General features: G+C 40.8%; 1 protein-coding gene across 1 annotated transcript in view; it reads left to right on the top strand.

Annotated features, from left to right (window-relative positions):
* The first annotated feature begins 18,145 nt into the window (after positions 1-18,145).
* Positions 18,146-27,353, top strand: part of GRPR (gastrin releasing peptide receptor) — a 34,584-nt gene continuing 25,376 nt past the window's right edge. The window contains exon 1 of the mRNA XM_090264974.1: positions 18,146-18,540. Within this exon, the coding sequence (XP_090121100.1) occupies positions 18,146-18,540 (395 nt within the window). The remainder of the gene's footprint in view (positions 18,541-27,353) is intronic.

Genomic DNA, 27,353 nt, shown 5'->3' with positions numbered 1-27,353 from the left:
AAGGTTATCATTTAGTTAGGGATACCCATGTGATGTATATTTTGTACTTGTTACAAATGGATACCTGAAGTTAAGGATTGCTTAGAGGTAGAGGTAGAGGTAGGGGTGATTGGGTACAGAGATCAGGTATGTCTGTCTCCTTCAGGTAGACACCGTAGATTATCTCAATACCTCTTTTTAATAGCTTTCACCTTGCCTTCTTCTTCTTCTTTTTTTTTTTATAAAGGCTATAAAGCATAAAATCTTCTTTTCTTTTCTTTTTTTAAATTGTTTTTCGATTACAGTTGTCCAATTTCCCCCCATTGCTCTCCCCTGCCCCACCCACTCCTGCTCACACAGTCAATTCCCACCTTGTTGTCCATGCCCCTGGGTCATTTGTACATGTTCCTTGACTAGACCCTTCCCCTTCCTCCCCCCTTATTCTCCTCCCACTCCCCTCTGGTCACTGTCAGTCCGTCCCTTGTTTCCATGCCTTTGGTTCTATTGTGCTCATTTGTTTGTTTTGCTCATTAGATTCGTGTTATAGGTGAGATCATATGCTATTTGTCTTTCACTGCCTGGCTTATTTCACTCAGCATAATATTCTCCAGTTGCATCCATGCCATCGTGAAGTGTTCCTTCTTTCTTTCTGCTGCATAGTATTCCATTGTGTAAATGTACCAGATTTTTTATTCACTCCTTTACTGATGGGAATTCAGAAGTGGTTTGTTGGGTGATTCAGGCTCAAGGCCTCTCATGAGGTTGCATTCAAGGTGTTGTGCAGGATTGTAGTCATCTTATGGCTGGACAGGGGCTGGAGAATCCACTTCCAAGGAGGTTTACTCATAAGGCTTTTGCCATGTGAACCTTTCCACAGGGCTGTTGAGTATCCTCACGAGTTTCCCCAGAGCAAATATCTAAGGAAGCAATGTCTCTTTTGACCTAGCTTTTAAAAAATCACACTCTGTCAGCTTCACAATATTGTATTGGCTGTACAGGTAAGCTCTATTCATTGTGGGGAAGGACTCTCTAAGGGTGTGAATAGCAAGAAGCTGGATGATTGAGAACCATCTTGGAGGCTGGTTACTCCACTTTCTAATATACATTTTCAATACAATCTTCTCAGACTGCTCTCAAATGGGTTTACAGTTTAAATTAGTGGTTTTCAACCCTCACACGCCTCCCAGACATTGGGCAATGTCCATTTTGTTGTCCCCAATGGGTGAGGGGTTATTACTGACATCTAGTGACTAGAAGCTAGGGGGTGCTGCTAAATCACTCGTAACATATAGGACATTCTCCACACAACAAAGACTTATCCAGTCGAAAATGTCAATGGTAATAAGGCAAAGAAACTCTCTACATTTAAACTATTACAGTCTGCTAAAATTTTAAAGAGTTTCCCCTTACAAATCCTTCAATATATTATTTTCAGTCAAGTATAATCAGATTACGCAAAATTGAGTTATATAGTGCATGATCAAATTGCAGGTGCGCAATCAAAAGCAGTAGAAATTAATTTGACCACACACACACACACACACACACACACACACACACACACACACACATCCTCTCCAGAGAATTTCCATTTTGTGTGATATACTTGCTGAATTTGCAAAAGCAGCACCAAATAATTGCTATTTCATTGAGAACTCTCTGCCAACAACTAGAAACAGCCTTAGCTCAGTTACCCTGTGAATTTTGGAAAAAAATCAATTGGGGAATTTAAAGACAAGCAGAAGAAGAATGAGAACGTGAATTCAATAGAATTTTATTGACAACTTATGGCTTATAGAGCTTTTTTCCTAACCCTTGACAAGTCTTCTTTTGCATCTGGGGATTATTTGAGTGCTTAGAAGGGGCTAAGATAACAAATCAATAACACAGGAGCTGGTTATATTAGAGACTGGTACCTCCGTCCTCTGAAGTGCTCAGAAGCAGAGGAGGAGTGATTATGAAGCAAACTGCTGGATCAGGGGACAGCCTCAAGACTTGTGCTATCCAACAGTTAGGGAGATAAAGGAGATCAGCCTAAACTCCAATCTTCCTTGCACAGACCATGCAGAACTGAGTCAACTTCTGGGCAATGTTCAGCGCCAGTGAGACAATGGGAAAAAGCCAGGTTATGCCAGATCTCCTGAGTGTCTCTAGGCTAGAACATGGGTAATATAGTTCTTTAAAACTTAAAGTGTAAATGTATATTTCCATCAAAAATTCCACTAGTTGATGAGTAGATATGCCTATATTCTCAATTTTGTTTTAGAAAATATAACTTAATAAATATCTATAATATGTACAGAATTATATTATGTATAGGATTCTATATAATATATGTAATTATATATATATATATATATATATATATACATATAAATGATTTTCTGTCTTCTATATGACAGTGTTAGGAAGGAAGGAATAAAGTAATTTCTAGAGATTGGGGAACCTACAATGAGAGGAAACTATTATCTCATTCCCCAGTTTGGCATGTGTTTTGGCATCAGAGAAGAGAAAGAGGGGAGAGAGAGAGGAAGGGAGGGGGGGGAGAGGGAGGGAGGAGGGAGACAGAGGGAAAGAGAGAGGAGGGAGAGAGAAATGTTACCTTATATGGAAACAGGAACTTCGCAGATGTGATTGAGCTAAGAATCTTGACAGTATCACTGGGCTGAAATCAAGGCTCCCTCAGGAGGCTCTAGAGATGATCTGTTCTTTGCCTTTTCCAGGTGTTGGTGGCTGCTGATTTTCCTCTTTCATCTGTCAAATTTTCCTCTACCTCCCTCTTATAAAGAAAGATACATGTTATTTCACTTAGTGCCCACCTGATAATCCTGGATGATCACTCCATCTCAAGATCCTTAACTTAATCACATCTGCAAAGATATATTTATTTATTTATTTATTTATTACTATAAGGTAATATTTTAGGTTCCAGAAATTAAGACTTGATATATTTGGGGGGAGCATTTTCAGCGTTCCACATCCCGTATTTTGTTCCATTCCTAACCCTTACACACATGTGCACTCACATGTGCTTGTGTGCAGACACACAAATACACACTTCTCACTTTCTCTGTCTCCTCTTTTCTCCTTTTGTTTCTCAATGGATCTTGATGACCCAAATCTTTAGCCTGGAGAGCTCAACTGTCTGTTTGCATTCCACTTATATTGCCAATGCTGGTGGTGGAATCGGTTTTTATAGACCCTTTCAATGCTGCAAAGAAAAGGAAGAAAATCAAAAGACAAAGTTAACTTTCCATACTGAGAGAGGGTGAATACTGTTATTTTGCTCTGTGAAGAAATCATATGATATAGTTAAGAAGTTGTTATAAAAATTGACTAGATATCTTACCAGGGAAGAGGCTAGTGATAGCTGGTCTCCAAAGGTAAAACTTGATTGAACCTTTTTGGCTGGAATTCTGTAAGCCAAAAATATAAATGCTTCCTGAGCCTAGGAGATGCTGACCCTTCTTTCTCTCACACCTGTCTGCCCAGGAGACATACTTGTTTTCAGTCAATGAAGAAACAAGGGTCTGTTTTAGAAACTTTTACTTGGAAGTTCAGAGATTAAATGTATATTGTTTATTTGAGATTCAATCTCTGCACATTTCATGTGTTTCTTTAGCTATGGTTGAAAAGCTTTCTATTGCCCAGTGAGTGTCATTAAATACAAAACTGACATATCCACTCACAGAAACAGCACTTCCCGAAATCATTGTGCTTTAGGAGTACAAGAAAAGATAAAGAAAAATATTCAGCTACATAAAAATGAATAAAAGTTTATTTTAGAAAAAAAGGTTAAAGCTAGAAGGGATCCGAGGTTATGTAGTAAAGTTATTCAGTTTAAGGATAAAGAAACTGAGATCCAGAAAGACAACAAGATATATCAGTCAGCTATTGCTGCATAACAAATAACTATACAATCTTAGCAGCTTACAATAAGCATGTATTTAGCTAATGCACCTCTGGGCATTTGCTGACTTGGGTTTGGCTGATGTAGGTTTCTGTGGCTAGGGAAGTTCTATTTCACCTTTTGGATCCTTGTGTTTGCTCCAAATGACTCATCTTCCTTCGACCAGTGGGCCAACTAGAGTAGATTGTGGTGGTGGAGGAACAAGGAAGCAAGTAGAAGTGTAGAAGACTTTTGAAGGTCTACACTTGCAACTAAAATAATGTTATTTCCACCCATGTGTCATTGGCCAAAGTAAATCACGTAGCCAAAGTCAAGAGGCAGGGAAATACTCTGCCCACAGTGAGGCCCTTCCGAAGGTATGGGTTGAAGATGAGAAGAAGAATAGGGCCAATAAATTAATCATTCCTAGAAAATTTGCCTAAGGTCAAAAAGCTGCGTAATGGCTCAGTTAGGACACTAGGTCCTGATTCCACCCCGCCCCCCACCCCCCCACCCCAACCAGGGCTTTCCTCATTACCCAGGCAAGGCACTCAGTGGAACAAACATTAGATATACTTAAAGCATCTTTCTGGAAGATTTCACTGGTTTTGCAAAAATCCCTTTCTGGTGGCTCATGAGAAGTCTTCTCATCTTCTCCCTGAACATTTCAAGAATATCCACTGCTTGGTGCTGTTCATTACCACAGCCAGCGCCTTGGGGAGAATGCTGATGTCACAGGTGCCCCAGAACTGTGAACTCTCCAGTTGCCAGTGACATTATGTTCCCTGCGGCCTTCATTCGCAGTTCTCAGCATAGCTATAGCACAATGCAGCCTAGACCTGCAGATTCAGAATTTCTCATAAAAATGAGTTCCATAGTTTTTCTTGTTCTCTCATCTTTCCAGATAGTTCAGACGTGAGTCAGGCCAGGGACCTATATTCAAAAGACCATTATTTTTACTTTTCCCAGTTTATAGATATCAATTCACCCGACATATTTCAACCACGCTTAAGGCCTAAACTAAGACTGTCGCCATATATTTTGTTTGAAGGATGAACTCTCAGATTAGCATAGGAAATATTGTTGCCCAAAATGGAATTCAGCAAAGGTGTGAGTCACTCATTTCCGTTAGGAAAAGGAAATTAATGATGAATAGCCGAATTTATTGACTTGATTTGTACTTCTCTTATTTTTTCCTCTTAGAAATTATTACTTGACATTCTTAATAGCGTCTAAAATGCAATTTATAGGAAACTTCTCAGTTTCATGAGGCATACCTAAGTTGAATTGGAGTATGGCAAAACCATTTAATTTTGCTGAGCATGCATTTAGAACCTGAGTCTCTCTGCTAACTACTTGTGCGTACTCCCGCAGGTCATTTTTCCCCCCTGAGATACTCTCAGCATGGCCCTAAAAACGCAGATGGAATTTCAGCTTTCCTTTCCAGTTGACAGATCTGTATCTTGCTTCCCTTTGGCTAGAAAACAAAATGGAAAGCCCATGTTAGCGAATGCTTTTCTCCTTAGGCACCACTTGGCCATAAGGGATCTGGCTTAGCCCTTCTTAAGTATCTTAACCTACAGGGCGTTTCTGAGGCTCATCTGTCCCCATGCTGTACCTTTATGCTGAACTCTCCTGAAAACTACTATCTTATCTATATATTCACCAACCAAAGAGGCAAAAAACAAAAAATACGGTTACTTTTAGAATATAAAATTATATTCTATTAAGTATGGTTGTACAAACTATACACGCCTCCAAGATATTCTGATTCACCCTTGTAGAAAAGCACTGTCCTCCCCCCCCGTCATTTTTATGTGTGTCCTGGACCCCGCCAGTGAAGCAGTTACTGTGTATGCCTCATCCATATCCAGTTGGGCCTTACCATTTTAGTGGACAGATCTGATTTCTAGATTCCAAAATCTCATTTCTTTTCCTGGGGATGTTCTCTGGTCACTGAAGCCCTATCTGTCCATGGACAAGAAGGGTCAAGAAATTAATACCCTTTCCCACCCCGAGCAATCTTCAACCAATGTGAGATGGGAATTGTTGTGTAAATACCCCACCTCCCTTGATCTTCTAGTAGGACAATTCTGAGCCATATTCTACACTGGCTCCCAGGCTGCCCAGTGTGATCGAGCTCTAGTTCCTCACTGTGGAAAGTGGCTTGGTGATGTACCCTTCATTCGCTCCTTTCCTTCTCTGATACGCTTCACCACTCACCTGCCAGAACTTCCTAAATTAGCTCACAAACTATTTTCACTAAAATTTGTCTCAGGGTCTGCTTCTGGTGAAAGTAAAGCAATCGGATATGACCAGGAAAGACATCACATCCCGGTGACAGCATCAAGTAGTATACTCTGGACACTGGGAATACAAAGGTATGTAGTATATGGTCCCTATTCTTATACTCTTCAGAATCGAGTGGAGAAAGATGGGTTGAAGCCTGGCAGCATGATGTCCTTTGCTATGTATTAAAAGAGGGGCTACATAAGGCTTATGGCCCATTTCATCACTTTCCAGCTCAGCAACCTAAATTTCATCATCTGAAAAATGGGGAAAATAATAGTAATGACCCCATTGTGAGGATTAAATGAAACTATATATAAAATCCCTGGGACAGTACCTGGCAAATGGTAATGGTTTAATACTGAGTTCCCAAGTCATGCATCTTGAGGTACCCTGGGCCACTGCAGTAACCTCACAAGAATACAGCAGGATATGTTATTTATTTGTTTGTTTATTTGTTTATCTATTTATTTCCAACTTTATTAAGGAATAATTGAAAAATAAAATTGTATATATTTAAATTGTACATGATGATTTGATATACATAAACATTGTGGAATGATTACCAAGATCAAGATCATTAACAAATCCATCACTTTACTTCATGAACTCTTTTGTGTATGTTTGCACACATGTGGTGAGAATGCTCTTTATTCTCTGCAAATTTCAAGTATATGATATTGTTTTATTAACTATAGTCACCATGCCATTCTGTACATTAGATCCTCAGAACTTATTCGCCTTATAACAGAAAGTTCATACCCTTTGACTAACACCTCTCCATTTTCCCTTCCCCTTAGCCCCTGGCACCATTCTCTACTCTCTGTTTCTATGAAATCAGCCTTTAAAAAAAAGTTCTACATATACGTGATACCATACAGTTTGTCTTTGTTTGGTGTATTTCATTTAGCATAATTCCCCAGACTCATCCATGTTGTTGCAAGTAGGAGAATTTTCTTCTGTTTTACGGCTGAGTAATTTTCCATTGGGCATATATACCACATTTTCTTTATCCAGTCATCCATCAAAGGACATTTAGATTGCTTCTCTGTAGTTTGACTATTATGAATAATGGTGCAAGGAACATGGGAAAGCAGATATCTCTTCGAGATATTGATTTCCTTTCCTTTAGATATGTACCCAGAAAGGGGATCAGTAGGATATTTTTAATTTTTTAAAGATATTATTTATTTATTTTTAGACGGAGGGCAAAGGAGGGAGAAAGAGAGGGAGAGAAACATTGACATGAGAGAGAAATATTGCACCCCGACTGGGGACCTAACCCACAACCCAGGCATGTGCCCCAACCAGAAATTGAATTGGCGACATTTTCCCTTGTGGGACGATGCCCAACCCACTGAGCCACACTAGTCAGGGTGGATATTTTTAATTTTTGAGGGAAACACAGAGTTATGCAAGATCTTTTGGACACCATGCAACCAACTATCATGACGTAGTTCACAGTTTTAACGTTAGATCTGGTGACATTACTTTTGATGACATGTCTTTGTAAAGTTGAGTATTCAGCAGTTGCTATGATAAAAAGCAAATCCAATTGAAAATCAATGTAGAGCAAGAAATAAGGGTGTTGATTTAAGAAACTGATTCCAAGGTTTGAGAAATTATACAATACCCAGCAGGTGCACACATCCCATTGGGAAGTAATGGTGGTTATTAATAGAATGACCTTAAAATTTTTTTTATTTATATGTATTATTTTTTCATATGGCTACTAAGTTGTTAGGATACAAATATTTAATAAGTTACTTGGACTTATCCACTTAGTAAATGGAATTTTCAGGTGGCTTTTGACCTAGGAATCCCATGAAAAAATATACAGAGACACAGAGTACTGTGAACTTAGGAAGTTTTGGAACTTCTGGTTTATTATATTTTAGTTATTAAATAAATAATTGAAGTTGAATTTAAATTAAAATATTTGGCATGTGCAACTTTGTATCAATTTACTACTTAAAAATCTCAGTGTCTTCACATGCCTACCAAGAAACCACCAAATTTCCCAAACCATTACTGTAGACCTTCCATGACCCACCTACCCCAAAGATACCTTTTAGGTTTATTCTTCTGTCACTAGCATCCAGCTAAACCAAAACATTCACCATTCCCAGAGTTACCACTTGCCTCTCTAACAACTTCTTTGCCCCAAACACACTCTCTTTTGTTAATGGTATCCTATGAATTCTTCATGCAGCTTCAAAATCCAAAGTAATTCTGTGTCTTCCATTGAAGAACTTTGTCTTTCTCCTTTGTCAGATGGAATTTTGCATGCTTTGGAAATCTGTAGACTTATTATACAACTCTCAGGAGCATTTATCTCAGATTCCTTCTTATTTTCTGTTTTCCCCCTTATTACATGCAAAGTTCCCACATGGTAAAGACCATTTCTTATATGTTTCATGAATGGATGGGTGAATGGAAGGATGGATGCATGGGTACATGAATGGCTGACTAATAAATTGATGGATGGGTAGAAAGATGGATGATGCATGCATAGAGGATGGGTGATTAACAGGTAAATAGATGAAAAAGTACATGGATGTTAAGTGTTTGTGTGAATAAATGTTATAGCAATTCAAAAGCATTTTTTCTAGTATTTAGCCCCTCATAGTCATTAATTACCCAGGGGTTCCATTCAATTAATGATCCTTTTACCCTTCCATGCCATTTTAGAATTCTAACATCTCTTCTCATCATATCATGAATTAGAACAAAATTTCTCTTACTCACTAATAAGATTTACTTGTCTCAGTAAAATTCATGTAACAGCTTCTTTAGCAAATAATTTTATTTGTCCAAAAACATAAGCATATTGATTGTGACATAATTTTATTATATGTAATATTTTTATATAACATAGTCACATAAAGGCAATGTGCTTATAGAGAAAAATCAAGTCTTCCTATAAAAAGTGGAGATTAGCTAATTTTATACAAATATGATTCAAGAGATTATAATGGGGCTGACTGTGAATATCAAGCACAAAATTTGACAATGATCTCAGGAGAAAGAATCACTATTTATTGAGCATCACTAGGTGTCATTTAATTCTGACAACTACCTTGTGCATTAGATTGTTATTCTTATTTTATAAATAATAAGACAGAAATACAAGAGGTTATGAATCTTGCCCCAGGTGGCATGTCTCATATGTGGAGGAAGTAGTATTGACAGTTGCACTGTTTTCACCAAATTAACAGGGCTCAGACCCGTCCCCTACCTACACATGTTCCCACATACCAATACTCTTGAAAGGACCCAGAGCTGAGACTCAGACTAAGGGGCCAATGAGTGCAGGTTAGGCTCCGCAGCGGTTATGCCTGAGGAAAAACTTTAGCTCTGCTTTTTAGTATATCCTCATTTCTGAGAAAAGGTAAAAAGCATTTTTCTTCAGAGTACAGTTTGTGTTGCTTCTTGATTGCCTAGTAACAGGAGCCTCTCCTCATTCTCTTTCCGATCTGATTGTTTTCACCTGAACAGTTTTTTTTTTTAATTTTTATTTTTTGGTTATTCAATTACAGTTGTCCCAATTTTCCCCCATTGCTCCCCCCTCCCAGAGCAACCCTTCTCCGACAATTATATCCCTCCCCGTTGTCCATGTCCATGAGTCATTCATATATGTTCCTTCAATTTTTTAATTAAAGGTTTAAAAAAAATTGGTGAGTTTTGTTCTCCTGACCATTTGGAGTTACTGAATCTCAAACAAAATGCTTCAGAAGTCCATAAACATCAGTGTCTGCTACAGCCTGCTCAGAGTTAACTAAACTCCCATCCTTTAATTTTTTGGATGTTTGACAACCAAGTTTTCTTTGCTATAGCTGTTAAGAGATGACACCCTTAAGTCAGACTCACAGCTGGGGAGAGGCTGGAGGAGTCTGGCTAACCTCTTCTCAAAGGCAGGGTTTCCACATTTACAGCCCTTTGATTAAGGAAAGAGAATGTGCTTCGGAAATGTATTGCAATGGTATAAAACCCAAAGAGCAAGATTATTGTCAATCATAATCATCAAAAGGAGCATTTACAAATGAAGGAAGAGGAGTGGATGTTTTTGAATGATTGGAGTGAAGTCTTTATAATTCCAACAGAAAAGTTTAGCTATTCATTTTGAAAGATGGCATCATCACAGTTGGCAAAGGGATGCAGAAGTGGAATTAGGACAGGGACTAAGGAGTGCAAGAGGGAAATAGAATATAATGCGTCAAACCTTCCTCTGATTCTCTGAGACACCTCTGCTATGAGATCAGAAACTGGGTCATGATCAACGTTAAGAGTCACCCTGAAGCCTAGCAGTGTTTTCAGCAAAGTGAGGCATAATTTGCTTCATGTTTCCATGAGGATGTTTCATCTTGTTTATTGAAAGAGGAAGCACAGTTCAGCTCCTGTCACCACTGGGAACCAGTGAGTTCTCTCTACTCTACATCTTAAATTACTTTGATATTGAAGAAATGTGGCTGTAGACATGAGACAGGAACTGAGCATCCGGTTTATTTCCCTAGAGGCAAAAAACAAAGAAAGAAAGAAAAAAACAAAGAACACAGGACACCATTGCCAAGGAAGAAATAGAAACCACAGCTGCTGGGGGGTTTCTTCCCCCACTAGTTTTTCAGCTCCCTAATTACTTATCCCTACTTTCTACTTAATTGTATTTCAACAAACATTTTTTTTTCTATTTCCTACTTGTCCATTTTCCTTCCCAGGAGAACGGCAAGGCATGCCTGTCTCTTCAGTTCTACTATTTGTCCCCTGAGAAGTATGTGGTCTAGTGGTTAAGCACTCTGTTACCATAACACACTATTCACTGTGCAAATTCAGGCAAGTTGCTTCCCCTCCTTATACATACCTAATTTCCTCATTTGTAAAAGGGATGTAAATAGTCTTATATCATAGGGTGATTATAAGGGCCCTATGAAGGAGAATGCATAAAACATGCAGAACCAACATTGGCTCCTTCTATTACTATATCCTTTGTCTTCACCCCTTCCCATGGATCTTGTCGTCGTCGTCGGCAGCCGTCCGTCTTGAGAGACGATGGTGTAGCTTCTTAAGAGTCTGTCTGCACCGCCAAGAATGGCTGTGCAGTCCGACTCGGGAGTGACACGGTATCTGTCTCCTCCCGTGTTGAATCGACATCTTGCGATGACGCTGGAGTGTCCTCTCCAGTGAAGCTGAAGCTACAGAGCCTGGGCAGGGTGATATGGAGGGTCTGCTGTTGCCCATGCAGCAGACCCCCCCTCTCTTCGCAGCTGAAGGGTCCAAGGGAAAGACGGAGTCAATACAGCTTGGCTTCAGGTGCGCCGCAGGAGTTGCCGGTGTTGACTACAACGTCAAACCGCCTTAGGGACTCCGGCTCCGGATTTTCTGTCGGGGTTTACTCCCTTAGCCTTTCCCCTGAAGAGGTATGCCGCAAGGCAGCGGAGGTTTTTTGGAGTCAGAGTTTTCCTTCTCTGATGTGCCCTGACTGGAAGATCGAACCAGCGACACTTAGCTCGCAGGTCGACGCTCAATCCACTGAGCCAAACCAGCCAGGGGGATGGATCTTGTATTACCTGTCAATTTAAAGGAAAGGAAGAGAAAACTAGCTAAGAGAAACAGACAGGTGAATGCTGGCTCAGACTGTCCCTTGAAACTGTAGTTCAGATGTCGACTAGAGCTGCAGTCATCTGAAAGCTTGACTAGAGCTGGAGGATCCACTGGCAAAATGACTTACTCACTAGCTGTGGACACAAGGCCTAAATTCCTTACCAGGTGGACCTGGCCATAGGGTCACTTAAGTGTCCTCACAACATGGGGTTGACTTCCCTCAGAGCAAGTGATCTAAGAGAGAGTACATGGAGGGACCTACAGTGTTCTTTGTCATCTAATCTTGGAAGTTACATACTATCACTGTGGTCTCATTCTATTTGTTAGGAACCAGTCTAAGTGCAGCTCACATTCAAGGGAAGGGAAATTAATCTCCACCTCTTGAAAGAAAGAATATTAAAAGCTGGTGGATATATTTAAAAACCATCATACCAGGTGTTCTCTTAGTCTTGGATCTCACTGAGTTTTGTCTTTCACTCTACGCTACCTCTGGGTGTCTACATTTAGTCCTGCAACTCAGTGAGGCTCAAAATGAAACTTGACTCTTTCTTTCAGTAGACTCCCCCCATCTCTTTCCTAAGTTTCCAAGCCTCATGAAAAGTCACAGAATGTTAAGAAAAGAGAAGGGAACTTGAAATGATCCCAGCATTACAGGATCTGGATATAGTCATCTGTCTCCTTTGTTGCTGCTGCGGCACTAAAATTTGACATCTCTGATTCTTCTCAAGCAAGGGGTGCTGCAGTGTTTTCAGCAGCTTCTCCACGATCCCGTCACAAATATAATACTGAAATCGGGCTCAGTACCCACTGACTTTCACCATGTGAACTTCTACTTAAAGCCTAACATCACTTGATCCTCAGTGAGCCCTTTTCTATACATTTAAACAATGTAGCATTCGAAGTTCTTGTTCTCAGGCAGTACTCTTAATTATTTACCCCTCTGCCTTCAGACGTCAGCTCTCATTTCCATTGACTTCTCTACTTCCCCCTTTTCATATAGTGAACTCAATATGCCTAAAACCAGACTCAGCATTGCCCTCCAGAGTGCCTTCCCTCTTGACCTTGCTCTTTATTCTCTGAGTCACGAGCCTAAAAATAGGAGTCACCATCTTGGGTTTCTCCTTTGGTTATAGCCCCTACATTTCTAATGGGATTCTTGCCCTTGTATGCAAAAACAGCTTGCTTGCCATGCAGTCTGGGACAATTCCCAGCCGTTATCAGAGATATCAGAAAGTCCCAATTCAGTAGTTCCTCATTCAGTTTCATGTTGGTGCAATTCCTGGTTCCATTTTGAACTTGATATTCCAGCCTTCTATCTGTTCCCAGTTCCTAAACCTTTTCTGCGAAAACTCCCTAATGCGTAGTAGATCAACACTTCCCAGATTTTAATGTTCATGTGAATCCCTGGAGATCTTGTTAAAATGCAGATTATAATTTAGGAGGTCGGGGGTGGGGCCTGAGATGCTATATTTCTAACAAGCTCTCAGGTAATGCCCATGCTGCTGGATCAAGGACCGCACTTTGGGTAGGAAGGGCTCATAGCAACAATCTCCTGAATGTGCTTCCTTGTTCACCCTTTCCTTCTCCAGAAGAAAAAACACTATCATGTTGTCATGATCTCTGGATCCCACACTGTGTGCATCACTGGTCCTTACCTTACAAAAGTACTGGAGTCCCCCTGGAGACCTCATGAAAAATACAAATTATTGGGTTCCAGCCCTGAAGATTCTGATTCAGGAAGTCTGGGATAAGGCCTCCGGTTCTGGGTTTTGTTGTTGTTGTTTGTTTGTTAATTTCTTTTTTTTTTTTCATTGTTATTCTGTTACAGTTGTTCTAATTTCTCCCTCATTGCTCTCCACTGCCCTGCCCCCCCTCCGACAGTCAATCCCCACCCTGTTGCCCATGTCCATGGGTCATTTATACTAGTTTCTTGACTAGACCCTTCCCCATCTTTCCCCTCTTCTCCCCCTCACTTGTCCCATCTGGTCACCATCAGTCTGTTTCTTGTTTCCATGTCTCTTTTTAAGAAGCACTGCAGGCGATCTTGATTTTTTAATAGTCAATGTCTTACAGGCTGAAGTGCAACTGAAAGTTTAGTATAAAATCTTCCCCAGAAGACCTAATATCATTTATTTCTATTTATTACTCCCCTTCAAATCTTTGTTCCAGGCAGACTGTCTTTCAAAGAGACCCAGAGAATCCCTTTCTCTTTTCTCTGGTTCCACCTACAAATTCTACCCATTCTGTAACAATTGATCATGCCTGTATATGCTCATTGGCACTCTACCAAGAACACCAACTACTGGAAACCACAGTGTCATGCACATAGCTAGCTGGTGGGAAGACACTTCATTTCTACTCTCTTTGGTCCTTCCAAATTCACCCATCCTCCCAAATTCTACCAAGTCACTGCCCCCTCATATTCAAGTCCCACAGAAAATCCATCTTTCTGGAAGAATGGAAAATGTGACTTGCTTGACTGAAATAGAATGAGCAGTGACACCCCTGCCCTGACACATAAGAAAGGATGCTGAGTCACGTTTTGATTCTATTGAGAAACTGATGTCCCTGAGGACAGTGACTTTGTATTATATTTGTTCTATGTCATTTTCATAAGTCAAAGGCATCTCGTGTTCACCATTAAATAAAAAGCTAAGCAAATGTCTAAATGGTTGGTGATCTACTGGAAGGTGACACATGATGGTAGGGAAGGAAAGAATCATTATAGCCAGTTAGTTGAAATGACATCAAAATGCTGTAATTCGTTTTGCAACATCCTTGCTCCCAGAAAATATTAGGTGTTGAACCTTAATATATCTTCACTCCTAAAACATCATTAGAACAAGTCTGTAAGACTGTGGAACACATAAGTCTACCAGCCCTGACAAATCAATATATTTCAGTATCGGCTTAACTTACATGGGAAGAAAAAGTAATGGTCCAGTTGGATTTAAGAAGCAAGGCTGACTCAATATAGAGGGGAATCTAAAGAAATAACGAGAAACAACATCCAGAAGTCCTGTTTGTGAACCGAAAATATGCCCTCAGGACCAAACTTAACAAAAAACAAGATCCATCACGATCTCACCCAAATCTGCCTCTAGCTACATTTCACACTGCTCTTTTCCCATCCTGTCTCTTCCCATCTGGATGGCCTTTCTGGGCTTGTAGCTGTCCCCTGCTCAATTCCGTGCTCTTTCCTTTATGCCTGTGCCCTAAGAACATTCTGTTTTCTCCATTCAAAAGGTTCTGCCAAACACTTAACCTTTAAGATCAAATGTCACCTTCTCTGGAGAAAAGATGGTTACTTCATTATAAGGAGGGGATGGGATCTAAATCGTGACTTTTTTTTTTTTAAAGAAGCTAGAGTTTATTTCTATTTGAATAATACTCAAGGAACTTTCAGAAGGTTAAAAGGCTCCAAGATACCAGGTTTAATATAATATTGGAGCCAGGTGCTGGCTGTTACTGCCTCTTCCAAATTCTCCGGATGACCTTGGGCAGTTAAAGGTCAAACTGGTCTTCCAGTTTGAGGGTGGTGAACTCCTATGAGTTTTAACATGATTCATACAAAGCTATTCCTCCAATAATGATGGGAGGGGGGGAGGATGCCAGAAGTAATCATTATCATCGATAAGAAATGTAAATGAGCAGAGAAGAAAGCCATCAGAGCAATTTCAAGAAGCATAATTATTAATCCGCTATAGAACAAAGAGAAGCATTTGCAGAATTTATGTGAAAACCTTTCTTGTGTTATTTTTTGAAACCAAGTCCTCTGACTATGAATTGAGTAGTTGGGATCATGATGGGTCTTAAAATAACATGTATCTTCATGTTATTTTTCTCAAGCTCTTACATAGTGCCTGGAAACTGGTGGATATTTGATAAATGCCTTTATAGCGAATTGAGGAGTTGCTATTTTACATGTATGTAAACCTTTTGCCTATTGATCTGAGGTCAGTTGCTCTTCTGACTGTATTGGGCTTTTCTAAAGTAAAATAACAATAATATTTGTTTTTAAATAGCCCTGACCGCTGTGGCTCAGTTGGCTGGGCATTGTCCCACAAAGTGAACGGTTGCTGGTTTGATTCCCAGTTGCAATACATGCCCGAATTGTGGGTTCAGTCCCCGTCAGGGCGTGTGTGGGACACAACAGATCGATGTTTCTCTCCCTCTCTTTCTCCCTCCCTTCCCCTCTCTCTAAAAGTAGATAATAAATAAAATCGTTAAAAAATAAATAAAAATAAAAATCTCTCAATCGCAACAATAATAGTAGTTATGGTAATAGCAGCTAATATTAATCGAGCACTTACTCTGTGGCAAGTACTGTGAAGTCTTAACATGGATAATTTTGCTTAACTGCTCAAATTGTTCCAAGTTTACAGATAAGGAGCTTGAAGCTTAAGACACCCAGTAACTTACCAAGGTAATAAATGAGGGAGCCAGGATTTTGGCACAGCGTCCATATACTGTGTTAAGATATAATTAAGGGCTCATGTACATGGACAACAGTGTGGTGATTGCTGAGGGGAACAGGGTATAAAGGGCATAAAATGGTAATGGCAAAAATACAATAATACATTAAAGTTTAAATAAAAAATGGGGGCGGAGGGGAGACATGCTTGTGGCAACTAATGAACACCACTAGGCTCATGGTTATTGACTCATTACTGGTAATGCTGATCTCCACTGAGAAGCTCTACCCCCTCCGGGCATGCAGCATCAAACTCTACTGCTGGCTGAAAGGAGCATAAACCCTTTGGATTTATGGAAGGAGCATGGCAACCATCTCAGAATTGTAACCTGCCACTGAAAATTTCCATGACAACACAGTCGGAGGCTTTCTTGCTGGGCCCTGGCATGGTGATAAGTGCAAGTTTCTTTATTCCTACTGATCCTGAAAAAAAGAAAACCAAGCTTCGGTGGCAACACCTGGTAGTAACTGGCTTTCTGTGATATTCCTGTGGTCGAGCTGGCTCCACGTTAAGTCTTGTGGATAGACCTTTGTAATGTACTTATAACTTGTTGGTTAAAGGTGGAAGCTTCGATCTAACACTACCTCCTCAGTAAAGCCTTTCGTGGCACCCTGTCCACTTGAAGTTATTTCTTTCTACGCCCTAATTCCTCGGTATTCCACCTGTACCACCTTTACAGTTCATTTTCCTACTCAGGGCTTAAGAAGAAATTTACTATAAAACATATCAAGCACTCAGCAAAAATTGTAAATAACTGCATCAAAATGACAATTCACGTCAGTTTTAAATCCAATGAGAAAAGGCCTGTTTTTCTGGAAAAGATATTTGAGAGTTAAGAACACAGCTGGCTCTTGATTTAATTTCTCCTGCTAGAGGGAACGAGAATGGCCTGGGAAACCTACAGGAAAGAGCATGTGTGTATTCTGCTTCTGGTTTTCCCGGAGGTCAGCTGCTGAAGGTTTAAGGCACGCGTCTCGTGCTTATTTTTCCTCAGTAGTAAGTATCCGTATTCAAAGAGGCAGTGGGAAGGCTGAGTGGGACAAGCTCACACATGGACTCCTTATGTATCTGTGTGCATTTACTTCAGAGACAGACATCATTTTATAGCAACCTTACCTAACAATGTCGTTCTAATGTATTGGAAAACATGAGAAAATGGGATGTGAGTTCCATCTGAGTTTGTGAGCACAGCATCAGAAAGATTTCCAGAAGCTTCGCGTGGTGCTAACAACACTCATTCCATACCTACCATAGGCGCTGCATCTTAAATGAAAAGCCAAAGGTATGTATTCAAAAGCCCTTGTGGGAGTAGGAAGCCCAGACTGCTGGTGGAGAGCAGGCGACTGGGCAGTGATTGAAGTGTCCAGCAGGGGGCTGGCATCCTCTGTCTATAAGTAGCCCCGGGTCCTCTTCAGAACCTCAGCTCTGCACAGCTGCCGTTTGCTAGTGAAGCCGGTGACGTGCAAAGCATCCTGCCTATAGGATTTGAGGCTTTCTCGGTGCAGTTTTTTTCTACCCACTTTAAACCTTCAGGTTCTAAGTCTCAGGAAAGACAGGAAACGCAGTGTGAAAATAGCAGACCAAAAGTTCTTAGTTAACTGCAGTGACAGAGACTCAGACTGGAATGGAGATAGAAAGAGTTGATACAGAGTGGGTTTCATTCTAAACCCTTTTTTTTTTACTGGATTTAGAAATGCATTGCATTGGTCATTTTAAGGCCAGAGTAGCACCAGCCTCAAAATAGTGACAAACAGTTTGGAATGCCATATCCTATTATGTATTCAGAGTATTTTTATTAAAGAAGACGAAGAGCCTAGCAGAGATTTTGTCCTCATCCTCACCCAACTGCAAAATCAAAAGTTAAGAAAGCAGCATCTCGGGACACTTTTTAGGTGGGAAAGAAAGAACCTAGAGGATGGCTGTGAATGACTGCTTCCTTCAGGACATGCCCTGCAACATCTCCAACGACAGTGCGGATGTCCCCGCAAACGAAGACTGGCTCCACCGCGGCATCCTCTATGTCATCCCTGCACTTTACGGGGTCATCATTCTGATAGGCCTCGTTGGCAACATCACCCTGATCAAGATCTTTTGTACCGTGAAGTCCATGCGAAATGTGCCCAACCTGTTCATCTCCAGTCTGGCTTTAGGAGACCTGCTCCTCCTCGTAACATGTGCTCCTGTGGATGCCAGCAGGTACCTGGCCGACAGATGGCTGTTTGGCAGGATTGGCTGCAAACTGATCCCCTTTATACAGCTGACCTCAGTGGGGGTGTCTGTCTTCACTCTCACGGCTCTCTCAGCAGACAGGTGAGTACTGGAGGACAGTCACATTCTCTCTGAGGGTGCTGGGTGACTCGGTAAGTGAGCTGCCACCTTGGGACAGAAGGAGTTGTCTGCACAAAGGGAAGTTTCACTCCAACTCAGATTCTCTTCCAGGCATGTTTTTGTCCTGAGGATTACTTCTTGAATTGGACATGTTGGTTTGGGAAAGAAAAGTGAATGGAGGGCAGGGGAAAAAGGGGGCAAGTGAGAGAAAAATCTCAGCACAAGATGGAGGTGCATTTTCTGGGGACAAATGGATTTAGCATGGCTTTTCCCTAACTTCTCCCTCCCTGTGAACTTAAATTGACCAGTGAGGGGGAAAAAATCACAACTAATAGAGTTTAAACCCCAGGCAAATGTTACTTAGAAGCAATTCAGAATCTTCAGAGAACAGAAAAGCCACACTGCATTTCTAATTCAAAACATTATTTCAGAAGTGACCAACAGGAGAAGATAAGTGCCATTTCCTTGAAATTCATTTTCCTCAGTTAACTTTTCTCACAGCTCATTATTTTTAAACTTTATTTTTATTCTTGACACTAGGTTGTCTGTAACCAAACAGTTTGTGTGCTGGTTTTTCTAAGAATCTCTTAAGTGAATTCAAGCATTATTGAATTTTTTTTTCTTAACAAAGCTCCATTTAAGATTGATTTTGAATTTTATTATCTTTGGTAATATACTTCCATATACAGTACCTTTAGAGTTTTTTTGGGGGGTGGAGGGGAGTCAGCACAATGTTTTAGTCTGGTAAATATACATATTTGTGAACTGCATTTCTTAGGTGAACCTATTGTTTAACAATTTATATTTATTCATTCTTAAAAATATGTATTCATTCTTTGAATACCTGCTTGAATTAACCAGTCAGGAAATACCTGCAGGTTATTCATACAAGTTGCTGAACATGTCTTATGTACTTCTGAGCTCTAGGAACTGGACATACTAATGAATAGACTCCAGACACATCATAGACCAGATGGTCAAATTAAGAAAAATTGGTACAGTGAACCAAAGACTATAAAGTTTTCTTTTAGAATCAACCGTATGTTATGGTGTTAAAGACACATAAGCATTTGAAAGTGTACCAGGAAAGACACAGAAGCAGCTCTTGAAAATTTATGCCCCAAAGAAAATGTCCCACATTTTAATACATGTGGTGCTGAATTCTCATTTTATAGAGAAACAGTCCCCAGGTGATCTGGCATTGTTGAGTAATGGACAAATAAGATAGTGTTATCAGTATTTGTAGACATGTGTTTATACTTAGCTGCCTGAAGTACACTGCTCAACACACACAACATTTTTCAAAGATTGAAAACTAACAGCCCAGAGATGAGGTTTGCACATCATGCCCGCTGGGCAGGGTCTCTCCTTTCCCGCTCCTCACCTCCAGCCTTCTGTGACCCTGAACGTTTGCCCACGAGCAGTTTCGAGTGTTGATTCAGGGCAGGCAAACCTTGGAGCTGGCAGAAGGTCTGGGGCTCGTTACCAATGGCCGAGGGCACCTCAGGATGAGGGGAATTTTCTTGATGAGAAGATGAGATGTTTGTTTCCGGGGTTGTGAGAGCGTAGTACAGATGGTGTTTACTCTCTTGGTGGTGGGGGTGGAGGGTGGGAGCAGAGAGGAAAGTGAGGATGTGGGGTGTCAAGACGCAGTTGCACGGAACCCCTCTGTGGAGTTTCAAAGCAGACCAAATTCACCATCGGCAAAAGGCACTTTCAAAAGCCGAGTTGCATGCTTTGCCAGCTCTAGTGTGTTCTCAGTGAGTTTATAGTTACTGTATGTCCTTCCTAAGGCCAGAAATTACTATGAGCTTCCATATAACTAACTTTTTGTGTTTCACTAAGGCTTCAAAAGGCCGATGGATCGCCTGAACTACAGGTAGTGCATCTAACCAATATCAACAAGAATAAGGATTGGGCTGCTTAAATAATTTAAGACTGTGCTTATCTGTTTATCTCATTTTTAAAAGATGTTGGAGCCTTAAAACCTCAACACAAACAAAAGAACTAAATAGAACAAAGAGCAGAATAGCAGTCAATAGGGGGGAGGGGGGAGGGAGAGAAGGGGGATAAGTAAGGGAAGGGTCTAGTCAAGGAACGTGTATAAATGACTCACGGACATGGACAACGGGGAGGGATATGATTGCGGGAGAAGGGGTGGGCTGGGTGGGGGGATAATGGGGGGAAATGGGACAACTGTAATTGAATAACCAAAAAATAAAATTAAAAACTCATGAGGTTGGCAGGGCAAATATATATATCCACACATATACAATATCTATTTTTTCTCAATAAGGCAATAAAGTGTAATCTATATACAGTAAACTGAACAAGGGTACTTGTTCAATATATTCTTACCCATGTCTGTATAACAACATAACTACCACCCAGATGGAGATATGGAACACTTCCAGCACCCTATGAGTTTCTTTTATGCTCCTTTCTAGGTAATACCCACTCTCATAAAGAGGCAATCACTATTCTGAGTTCAATTACCATGGATTATTTTTGCTAGATTATCCTTGTTATGTTTATCATTATATCCATCTTGGTGCATATAGCAATGGGTTGTTCTTTTTCATCACCAGGTAGTATTCCATTATATGAATGTACCTCGATTTATTTATCCATTCCAATGCTGATGAATGTTGGGTTGTTTCCAATTTGGGGTTGATAATAACCTTTTCTGTATATTCTTATTTATGCCTTTTAAACTGCTTAAGTGTTTATTTCTCTTGGGTATATGCCTGGGAGTGGAATTGCAAGATCATAAGGGGCATATACTTAGTAAATATTGTCAAAGAGTTTTCCAAAGTGGTAGTCTGTAGTGGATAGATTGCTAAAAGGGTAAACCAGAAGACCCTCCAAACTATGATCATCAAAGTCATTGAGGAGCTTTAAAAATATAGGGATTCTTAGCCCCTATCCTAAATCTACTCAATCAGGGCACAGCAATAATCACCCATCCTGCTCCCATAGGTTGACCAGCAATGCCAATACTCCTCCCAACCTCCCTTCTGTACTCCTCCCCTTCCCCAGGTAAGCTGGAGTCCCTGTTAATATGAAAAGAATAAAAATTTTCTAGAAAAGTTTACACTGCTGCCACTGTGTCAAAGGGAGACTTCAAGACAGTCCAGAAAGCAGAATTCTGTCTTCCGCACAGCCAACCAACTGCAGATTTGCATTCAAACTCCTTCAGATAGGTCCCTGCCCTCCCTCTCCTTTCATGCTCTCTTCCTCATACACAGTGGTTACACTGAGTTCCTGTCTCTGCATCCTTGCTTATACTGGGTTGCACTCACTTTCCCCAATGCTTTGCCCTTTCCTAAATAGAACACGTGCTCCACTTCCCGTCCCATGTGATATGTGGCTTGGAATGGGCATCTATAGCCCTGCACTTCGGGCTTTTTTCTGCCTTTACTACCTGGGAAAAGGAGTCAAACCATGTCACTTAACTCTCTGACCTTAGTTGAGTTATCTGTAAAATAATAGAGTTGATCTAGATGATTTCAAAGATCCTTCCAAGTTTTAAAATTTATGGCATTTAAAGAAATCTGTCATTTTGCCTGTCATTTGGAATCTGGCTCAAGCCTCCTTCTTAAAGCCCTAAGTTGGACCATTCTAGCCCAAATTTCCGGATCCTCTTTAAACATGAGACTTATTATCTGAGACATGAATTGTCTTATGACTTCTTTCATCTTGCTGTTTCGAAATATTTCACTTGTTTGTCTTTTTTTAGCCTCTTATGTATTCATTGCTTTAACTTTTCAAGTGTATTATTAATAATGTCAAGGGCAGAGACTTCTTATATATTATATCTTCCACAGTGCCTCACATGGTTCCTTGTACCAAATGAGTGGTCAACAAATATTAATTAAAATTATGGTTAATTTATGCACACTTTTTCCTTCTCATTATTATTATTCTCCCCCATTTTTTTTGGAACTTATCTGAAAGCATACTCTTAAAAATGTATCCTACAGTCATTTGCTTCTTCTCTGTTCCTCTCTATTAAGCTATCATTATTTATGTAAATGAGAGAAAAACTATTCTTTGTGAGTCAGTAAATAGATTCGGGGGATAAATAGATGGGTGGGTAGACGGAAAGATAAATGGATGGATGGATGGGTGAATGGATGAACAGACAGTGGAGAGACGGTTGGATAGATAGGTGAATGGTTGGATGGATATAGATATACTTTTTGCATAATGGTCTTTCGTACGAGGTGCCCATCTCTGTACTAGGTGCCTCAGTAATGTGTAAATGAAATTTAAGAGCTGAATTGGACCCTCAGCAGGAAAAGGGTGAATAAAGTGAGTGTTTTCTTTTCCAGTAAGTGTCAAGTTTAAAGCTGGATTTAACACTGACAGCATATAATGGCCAAGTTATGTTGTGCCTGCTTCAGTATCATTATGCAGTGCTCTTTCTGCTAGAATGGAGCTGGCAGAATGAATCCTAAAGACAGACAGATGTAGCAGTTCTACTGTAACGTGGTCCTTGTTTGATCTCATGAAAAATTGTTCATAAGTTCCCCCTCCCTTGTCATTTGGAATGTGTAAAGAAACAGGAAAGTGTAACATTTATGCAGACTTCTTGATGTGCAGATTCTTTGAATTTACTGCCAGGAATTTATGAGATAAGGTAGTTTTCAGCCTTTCCTGACACCTAGAGCTGCATGGTCCAACATGCGACCCACTAACCACATGTAGTTATTTAAAGTAACTTAAAGAAAACTAAAAATTCAGTTCTCTAGTCACACAAACCACATGTCAAGTGCTCAGTAGCAATATGTGGCTCTACTGGACAGGACAGTGCAGAGACTGAACATTTCCATCATTGCAGAAAGTTCTATGAGACGGTGCAGAAGAGAGTTTGCTCTGTGCCTTAGAGTCCAAATCTCTTCCTCAATATCCATGCTAGCTGCTCTTGCTCATTGAGGGGATCAGGAATTCCTCAGATAAGCAAATATCAAATGCTTCCCAGCTGCATAAGCTCTTCCAGTCTTCAGGCAGCCCGATCCAATCGCCAGCCAAAGGATTGGGGAATTTAGGCATCCCATCAATGAGGTTTGGAGACCTAAAGAATACATGTGGAGTTCACTTTCTGGGTCTGCATTATGAAGTTCTATCTGATCCTTCCATTGTCTTTGGTCAGGTCCTCTTCCACCTGCCAGTCTGTCTATCTTCCTATCCTAAGTCTTGCCAAAACAGACACTGCTCCAGCTAAACTCTGCTTCTCATTGTCTTGCACATGTGCCACCTGACTTCTCCCCTCTCTGACTTTATTCCCCCCTCCCTGATGGCCACGCTCTATTCCCTCCATCTGTCCAAATGCTAGCAATCCTTCAAGGCTCACTTTAAATGCCTTCCCTTCTATAAAGCATTCACTGATCTTTTCTTTTTCCCTTCCCAAGATGCTTTTGCCTGTTCATGAATTACCAAATCTATCCTACCTTGTATTACTAGGCCATTTTTATAGATGCATTTTATACTTCCTTAATCACATGGGAAGCTCCATGAGTTCTCGGTCTTCTATGACAGCCAGACCCACCTTACATCTAGTAAGAGGACAATAAATACAACTTGGTTGATGTTTGAGCAGTAACAAAATGATGAAGTGCAATGGCTACAAATAAAGTTCAGAGCCTTGTAAATAGTGTTCTGAGACTCAATTTTCAATTGGAGGAGGGGATTCCCTATACCTCCAACAAGCAATTCTCAGAGTACCACATGGTTATCTGAGAATTCAACTCAACTCTGACACAGTCTGACTGGAGATTGCAACAAATTCCACAGGTTGAAGGCTCAGTCCTACAAGGCTTCAAAACCCACTCCCAGGCCCCGACTTTAGACACCAGTCACAAGTCTAGGTTGTTACCTATACTTCTGACTAACTGGCTATAAATCAAATGTTCTCATAATCCCCTCTCCTTGGTTCGATGAATTTGCTAGAGTGGCTCACAGAACTCAGAGAAGCATTTTCCTTACTAGATTACCAGTTTACTATAAAAGAATATAACTCAGGGTAAGGTATGGGTAAAGAGCATGGAGTTTCTATAGGTTCTCCAGTGCACTGCTCTGGCCACATCTTTAAGCATTCACCAACCCAGAAGTTGTCCTTTTGAGGATTATTTTTTTTTGTAATTTTTATTGATTATGCTGTTACAATTGTCCCAATTTCTTTTCCCTTTGCTCCCCTCCACCCAGCAACCCCCCACCCTTAGTCCACATCCATGGGTTATGCATAAAGCTCTTCTCAGCATCCCCTTGTCTATTCCCCACCCTCCTACCTTGCTTCTTAATTCCTGCACCATTTCCCTCCCTCTCCCCCGCCCCATCCCAGCTGCCCTCCCCCCACAAGCTCCTCACACCTATCATTCTGTTCCCATTCGAGTTGTCTTCTTAGTTTCCCTTTGTTCCATTCCCTAGCCTCCGTTGTTGATAGTTGTGATACTGTTTTCATTTTAATGTTCATAGTTTTGATATCCTTTTTCTTAAATAAGTCCCTTTAACATTTCATATAATAATGGCTTGGTGATGATGAACTCCCTCAGCTTTACTTTGTCTGGGAAGCACTTTATCTGCCCTTCCATTCTGAATGATAGCTTTGCTGGATAGAGTAATCGTGGTTGTAGGGCCTTGCTTTTCATCACTTTGAATATTTCTTGTCAGTCCCTTCTTGCCTGCAAATTTTCTCTTGAGAAATCAGCTGACAGTCTTTTAGTACTCCTTTGTAAGTAATTCTCCTCTTGGGGTGGTCCTCCCTGGGTCTAGTTTGTTTGGGACTCTCTGTACTTCCTGGACCCATATGTCCATTTCCTTCCCCAAATTAGGGAAGTTTTCCTTCATTATTTTTTCACATAATTTTTCAATTTCTTTCTCTCTCTCTTCACCTTCTGGCAACCTTATGATTCGGATGTTGGCACATTTATAGCTGTCCCAGAGGTTTCTAAGCCTCTCCTCATTTTAAAAAAAATTCTTATTTCCTCCTGTTCTGGTTGACTGTTTGTTTCTTCATTATGTTCCAATTTGTTCATTTGAACCCTGATTTCCTTTCCTTCACCACTTGTTTCATATGGATTTTACTTCCTTTCAACCAGGATAGCTTCATTCTTTCCCCGTCCTGTTTAATTTTTGTTGTTAGAGTTGTGAGCATCCTAATCACCAGTGCCTTAAACTGTGCTTCTGTTAGGTTGTCTATCTCCTCATCCATTAGGCATGCTATCTGCTCATTGCTTAGTTGTGCCACTGGGACCTTGATGTGCCCCTGCTTCTGGGTCACACTTCTCTGTCTCCTCATCTTTCTGTGTTTGCCTCTGTGATTTGGGCAAGGGTTGTTGCACCTCTTACGTTATAGGGGGTGGAGCCTTAGGGATTCGTCAGTGCAGAGCGACCTGTTTCACCACGTTGTGGTGCTGTATTTGGGGGAGGGGTCCGAGAAGGAACAATGCCGCTTGCTCAGCAGTCACCCCTTTTCCAGGCACTTTCCCACTTCCACACCGGATTGGCGCCCCTCTAGCTGCTGCCCTGGCTGTCGTTTCCAGAGTGGTTGGGTCTGCGGATGTTCTAGGACCATGGGGGCCCTTTAAATAAGCGAACTCTGCTCAGAGACCGGCAGTTTCTGCCTCCACCCCAACCCCCCACTGGTCTGCACAGTCAGAAGCTATGAGGCTTGATTTTCCCTGGGGCTGGGACAGTGATTTGCAGGGTCTGGTCAGGAGCTGGGAATGCTCCCCAGGTGTCCCTCCTGACTTTTTAAAACATGTGACTGCGCTTTCCACCAACCTGCCGCTGCCGCAGCTGCTGCCACCACACCATGTCCTCTTCGCCCCGGCTCCGCCCCTCTTACCTGTCTGAATGACTATTTCTTCTTTAAATCTTTGTTAGGTGGACTTACATGCAGCTTAATTTTCTGAAACTTCTGGTTATCTCTAATTTTGAGGTAGTTGTGGAGGGAGACACATCGTGTCTGTCTACGCCTCTATCTTGGCCGGAAGTCCCCCTTTTGAGTTTTTATGGAGATTTCATTACATAGTCATGGCTGATTAAATTATTAGCCATTGCCAATTGATTTGACCTCCAGCCCCTCTCCTCTTCCTGGAAGCGGGGGAAAAGGGCCAGAGGAGGGCAAAACTGAAAGTTTCAACCTGCCAATCACCTGATTGGGTCTCTTGGTGACCAGCCCCTATCCTTCAGTGGTTTCCAAAATTCATCTCATTAATATAACAAAAGACATCTGCATCACCCTCAAAGCTTAGGAAATTCCAAAACAAAATTGTGAGCTAGGAACTGTGGATAAAGACAAAATATATGAGAAATATATTTTGATCATCTGAATGACCAAATACATATTTCTTATAAATCATGTTTGACACAAAGACAAAAAGAAGTGATGGAATTTGGCCTTGTCACAACAAATTCAGAATAGAGTCAGACTAGAACCCTGTTCTCCTCCCTACAAGTCCCAGTTAGCTTCAGGAGATTTGGAAATATTTCTTCAGAAACCATCAAAACTCAGAGTCTGATGCTATTTCCCTTCCCTGGGATGTGGGAGCTACTAAATGCAAGATCTACTGTTTTGAGGGAAGATACCCTGAGTGACTCCAAGGTGGTCCCTTTCTAGGATCACCCAATAACTTCAAAGGTTCGTCAATTATTCTACAGACCCAGCTTCACTAATTGCAAGGAGACTGATCCTTTCCCATAAGAGAAGACAACTTAATTTCTTGTCCCTCTGATGGAAAGGTTACATGAGCCATAGGTTCATAATTTTTCTATAGTATGATTTTTATGAA

Source organism: Furipterus horrens, unplaced genomic scaffold, assembly GCF_987537825.1.
Source record: "Furipterus horrens unplaced genomic scaffold, mFurHor1.1.pri manual_scaffold_17, whole genome shotgun sequence".
Lineage (NCBI taxonomy): Eukaryota > Metazoa > Chordata > Mammalia > Chiroptera > Furipteridae > Furipterus > Furipterus horrens.
The sequence above is the reverse complement of the archived record's forward strand: the minus strand, read 5'-3'. Positions and strand labels throughout refer to the sequence as shown.